This window comes from Trachurus trachurus (genome assembly GCF_905171665.1).
Source record: "Trachurus trachurus genome assembly, chromosome: 6".
Lineage (NCBI taxonomy): Eukaryota > Metazoa > Chordata > Actinopteri > Carangiformes > Carangidae > Trachurus > Trachurus trachurus.
This window is the reverse complement of record NC_139897.1, coordinates 9,403,847-9,409,846: the sequence shown is the minus strand read 5'-3', so window position 1 is coordinate 9,409,846 and position 6,000 is coordinate 9,403,847. Positions and strand designations below refer to the sequence as shown.

Sequence of the window (6,000 nt, the reverse complement as noted above, 5' to 3'; positions counted from 1 at the left end):
CAGAAGGATTTGAGGAATGCCTCTGCCATGGCTGGACTCTCAGTTTTTCTCTGTGTCTTTGGGGAACTTGAGTGCTTTGATTGCATTACGACTTCATTACTGGGTTAGTTAGCTTTGGAATAATATTTGGAGTAGAGGAATGCAGCTCAGTGACAGGCCACACATAAATTAACATCATCTGAGTAGTGCGATTATGAGGTTAATGTAGTGAAATAAATGACTGTGCGCTGCAGGGGAAGACCGAGGGCCCACGATGCCCGTGTAGAAGAGGAAGCTACAAATAGACGACAAAGAAAGAGCCAAACAGGCCCGACAATCATCAGAAGGAAGAGACCGGTCGGCCGTCTGTCCACACCATGAGTCCCGCACTCGGTTCTTTCGCCCCCAAGTGGGCAATTAAAGGTTGTTCTCTTCTCAGGGGTCAAAAGTCTGTGAGAAAAATTGGGATTGTAAAAGGAAGAGAGGAAAGATTGAGTCCCCTTGTTATTTTTCAGGCCCCCCACGCAAGGGGGGCTAGGCTGTCTATGTACTATGTATACTCCTGCCCTTTTAGTTGTCCTTTGATGATGATGACATCATCATACCCGCTGTGACGTCTCTGTGACATCAGGGACCCTCGTCGATGCTGGTGCCCATGGCTTTCTGGATGGTCACCCTGCGGATGGAGGGCTTGGACGTCAGCTCGGGCTTGGGCGGGAACTGCTCCATCAGGATATGCAGGACTGAGTCCATCTTCTGATCCATCAGCTGGACCTGGAGTCGACACGGTGACAAGACACAAACAGGTTAGGTCGGCCGAGTGCCTCCAGGATAAACACCCTGAGCGTAAGTACAGTGTAATGAAACAAAGAATGTCACTGAGTTCATGCTTTTGTTTCGCATCCATCTGCCTCTTTAATACAGTTGCCATCCCAATGACAGAGCAGCGCAGGGTATAATGACATGTTAGCCTGCCAGTTGCTGTCTACCTGCCGAAGCCACTCATTACAAAAGCTGTTGAGCAATATGATCCCTGAGTGGGCAGACAGACACGCACACACACACACACACACACACACACACACACACACACACACACACACACACACACACACACACACACACACACACACACACACACACACACACACACACACACACACACACACACACACACACACACACACACAGACAGACAGACAGACAGACACACACACACACAGACAGACAGACACACACGTATATGCAAGGCGACTGTTGTTTACACGCTTTACCGACCGTAAACACAGGTGTGTCACCCAACAGAGACGTCTCTGACGAGGCGCAGCCAGCCTAACTATAGTGTGAATGCAGATGAATGGCTCCACCTGAGCGATGGAAGTAAACAGACAACAGACTGCCTGGTGACATGCAAATACAACCAGAGAATGCATTTCCTGAAGGAAGTACGGATGAAAGCTGAAAGCTCAATGCCATTGATGAAGCAATGCTGAATGAGCTGAAGAAATTGTTGAAACAATGTTGAAGCACAGAAAACTGATGAAACAATGCTAACATAGCTGAAACAATAGCTGAGAATACATAGAAGAAGGAGGCTGTATGAAATGGTTGGAAATTATTTGTATAATTGTTGAAGATTAGTATAAGGGAAATTGAAAAGTTGAAGTGTACTCAAATATATTCAAAAATGACAGCTTGGAAACATTACTTGTATAGATGAAACACCTGGGCGATGGAAGTAAACAGACAACAGACTGCCTGGTGACATGCAAATACAATGAGGGCATCTGCATACGTACACACACCCAGATGCGCTTGTGTACGGCGCACACACTCTCAACCACAAAAAAAAAGAAAAGGTGCTGAGGCTCGCTGCACACAGCCCTTGTGACTTCAAAGGGATTTTCTACATCTTCACAGCCTTGGCCTTGGTTTTACCTCTGTACTTATCTAGTTAGCCCCTCCAGAAATACTTAGTCAGTGCACACACACACACACACACACACACACACACACACACACACACACACACACACACACACACACACACACACACACACACACACACACACACACACACACACACACACACACACACACCAATGTCCTCTGATGGCTCCAATGGCTTTAAGAAACCAGGGAAATGATAAAGATGGTGCTTCGTAAATCAAAGCCTCAACAGAGAAGCACATCAAAGAGCCATAACATCTCACGCACCAGGCAGAACAGACAGATGCAGACTCCCGTCTCTATTATGAACTGATAGCGAAACAACTCGGGCACGGCTGCAGCATTTCTGGCAGGACACGGTCAGATAGTTAACATCAATGGCATTTTCATAGGCTTAAGGGTATGGCCCCTCTCTCTCCTCGTCTTTTAGTGCGTGCGCCTGATGGCCCGGACGTTTTTATGGTAGAGCAGGACATTTAGCAGCTATTATTGTTGTTGAAATATGAGCCATAATAGGATGCATAAATCTGAAATATCAGAATGCGTCACAGCGAAGAATGAAATCACATCAGAGCGCGCCAATGATCGTAATTTATGCGCGACTGAACACTGTCAAAGCGTCTGACAAACATTACGAGCCCGGACAAACTTAGTAGTTTTGCTTTTTGTCTTTGCCAGCAAACATCTATGTTGTCAACTTTTTAGGGCGGGTCAGCTTTCTACATCTCATTACTACACAATCTTTGCTTGAGAGTTGCGTAAATCTACAGTTGAAGACCGTAAACTTCAGCTCATGTGTGAGCTAATGTGGACGTAAACTGGATGACTTTTCTTTCCATCCAGGGTAAATGTTGGCGTTGCTCTGAAATATACCGTATAATGGGGCAGCAATAACTTCTTTTTGACCTTTTTTTTTTCCTCCGGGGTTCACTGATATTTCACCATCCACAGCGCTTTTCCTCTGAGATTGTACCATGACCTAAATAGTTGTGCTAAGTAGACGAAGCACGCGCTGGGCCCGGATGAAGCTTAGAGAATAATAGGCTATCATAAACATGTTGGGCAGTAATCTACAGACTTATCAACATTCTCGTTGGGGCTTAAAATGGATCAGGAATTCCTCCCGCTGTGTGTGTGTGTGTGTGTGTGTGTTAGAGGAGTTGGCCCAGGAGACTCACAGAGAGACAAGAAAACACATAATTAGACAGGCGTGTTGCAAATACACACAACACTTGTGTATTGCTGCAAACTAAGCGTGCAGTTAGGTGTGTGTTCTCCAGTTCTCTGGGCATGAATGTGGGAGAGGGATGCAACAGTTGGAGGGAGGCAGAGGGAAGGGGAGGGTAAGCGTGTGTTGCAAGAGTACATCTCCTCATATTTGTCTCCAAGTGTGGATGTGGGCGAGAGAGATGGTGTGAGCGATTACAAATGAGAAAAAGCGAAAGCAGGTGAGAGTGGAGTTTGAGTCTTGGTGTTTTTTTGTGTGTGTGTGTTTGTGTGTAGAGAGAAAACACTGGAGAGTGGACCAAATCAAAGCAACCTCTTGGTTTGACAGTCAGTAGTTGAACAATCAGAGGTGATGACTCAGGTCACAGGTCATCTGTGAGGGTGGAGTTTTATTCTCTTATGCAAATATCCTGTTATATGAGTCTGTGAACACCGTTCCTCTTGGTTAACAAACTTCCCTACAGTGTTTGAAACACACTATTGCATGTTGTCAATCATGATTCGTCCTTTTCCCAAATGACATCATTTTGCAGTGCTTACAACACATTCTACTGATCCTTACACATGCTATACAGCATGGACTTCAGTAGAAGCTGAGAATTGGGAAGTCATTTGTGCTGACCAATGGTAATATTTTCTAATTAATTGAATACAATTCTCTTGTTACGTGAATAATTAATTCACTTGTTTACAGAGAGTTACACTGGGTTCCTCTAAATTGTCATTGACTATAAGCCCATTGTGTTTGGGAGGCTGTTTTGTTAATTTGTGCTCTCTGTGTAGTGTGTAAACGCTCGGGTTGGGTGTCACCACTGCTGTGTCATATAAACGCATGTGATCCAGTGACAGGTGATGCTCCAGCTGTCCCCGACCCTCCCTCTGACCACAGACAACACATGGGACACACACAAACTGGCCTGACGCTGCAGCAGCAGGGGTTTCCCTGCACCCAGATAAGCTCCTCTAACTGAGAGAGAGAAAGAGCTAGGTCGGCCTATCAGAACCATTGTTGCTATAATATAATATTGTTGTTGTTGTTGTTGTTATTTATGTATCATTATCATTTAATATGAACTATGTATATATTTTTCATTATATATAACAACTTGCAACTGCCTAAGAACACTTAATTTGTGTATAACCCAATGTATAAGAGAAAGAGACAGCACTTCATACTGTAAATGTATATATACTTTTTATTTGAATTTTATGTATATATACTATATATATATATAATATATGTATATATTTGATTCTGTGAGTTGTATTTGTTTTGTTTCATTGATTCTTGATGCTTTGGGAACATAGTTCTCGTAACATTCATGCCAATAAAGCAAATTTAAATTGAATTGAGATATATATATATATATATATATATATATATATATATATATATATATATATATATATATATATATATATATATAGAGAGAGAGAGAGAGAGAGAGAGAGAGAGAGAGAGAGAGAGAGAGAGAGAGAGAGAGAGACGTGTCCAGCCAGATCTTTTGAATCCAGTCACTTGATGGAAGTTCAGCTCTACATGTTGTGTTTTTTAGATGTTGTGGAAGATGCCTTTTTTTTCTTATCGCTTCTTTTCCAGTTTGTGAACATGAACTGCAAACTTGTGTAACCTTCTATTCTTTATCACCTGACATGAAGAAATACATATTCTATAAATACAACACAGCACATAAATACAGAGATATAGAGAATGATTTTCATTCAAAAAGGAGACAATGACTTTGAAAAAAACATGAGATACAGGACTGATATAGATGATCCCATACCCTTTTTTTTTTTTCATAATTTCATTTATAAATTGCTTAAAAACTGCACAAGTGCTTGTTTCAACAATTCAAACCCAAAGTTTTGATTTTTTTTAAACTTTTGAATTTACAACAAAAAGAGATTGAGAACAATAATTATTGTGTATCATTATCTTAAAAATATGAAGCGGGTGAGATAGGCGGTGGGAACAGAAAGGGATATTGAATAAATATGCCATTCACCAAGAATTATCTAGCAGGTTTGATCTTTGACCTGTACTTGATGAACTTCCAGTCAGTGGTGGAGACGTGGGGAGGACACAGAGCTCCTGTTCACACAGGAACACCCTTCCTGCACCACCTTCCTGCCCTCCCCTGGGACTGTGTGTCTGTTATCTGCTACACGACAACAAACACACAAGGGTACGAGGGGACAAACAAATACACATACAAATATGTACACATACTTGTGTACGCTACTCGGCCTGTCACCGAGGAAACAACAAACAAACAGAGAGTAAACGAGGGACGGCATCCTTGTTAGGGCATTAACTGTGGCCAAAGAGCTGGAGGGGAAGAGCGTAATGATGGAAAACTAATAAAGACCTGTTGAGAGTAATCAACTGAGTGACACCACTGGCTAAACGTCATCATGGGCCCAACTGACATTCAGTCCTGTAAATGAAATGTGTGATGGTAATTAGCTGATGTAGCAAAATTCTGCTGCTTATAATAAAGCAGAGAGCAAGGCTTTTCCAGCCTGCTCACATTAGGTTGTGAGGAATCAAGCAAAAAAAAAAAAAAGATGAAATAACCCAGAAACCCCACAGGAGACATTCTTTTTTAGATGCTGAGCCATCAGCAACTATAAGACCAATAGAAGCAGCCTGCATTAAAAACAACATATGTCACACACATATAGCACATTATGTCACACAGATATTTGCTTTATAAACCCTAGAAGACTTACTACAAGTGCTGTGTGGCCAAGCACTGTTCAAAAAAACACAACTTTATTTCTCATCACAAAGCAAAGGTTTCCAGAGATGTTTGACATGTCAAGAGGAATTTTAGGAGA

The 6,000-nt window shown here is 42.2% G+C and overlaps 1 protein-coding gene across 1 annotated transcript in view; it reads right to left on the bottom strand.

Annotated features, from left to right (window-relative positions):
- Window positions 1-441: 441 nt before the first annotated feature.
- Window positions 442-6,000, bottom strand: part of kcnq1.2 (potassium voltage-gated channel, KQT-like subfamily, member 1.2) — a gene marked incomplete at its 5' end in the record, with an annotated part of 165,027 nt that continues 159,468 nt past the window's right edge. The window contains one exon of the mRNA XM_083974225.1: window positions 442-753. Within this exon, the coding sequence (XP_083830351.1) occupies window positions 607-753 (147 nt within the window). The 3' untranslated portion in view covers window positions 442-606. The remainder of the gene's footprint in view (window positions 754-6,000) is intronic.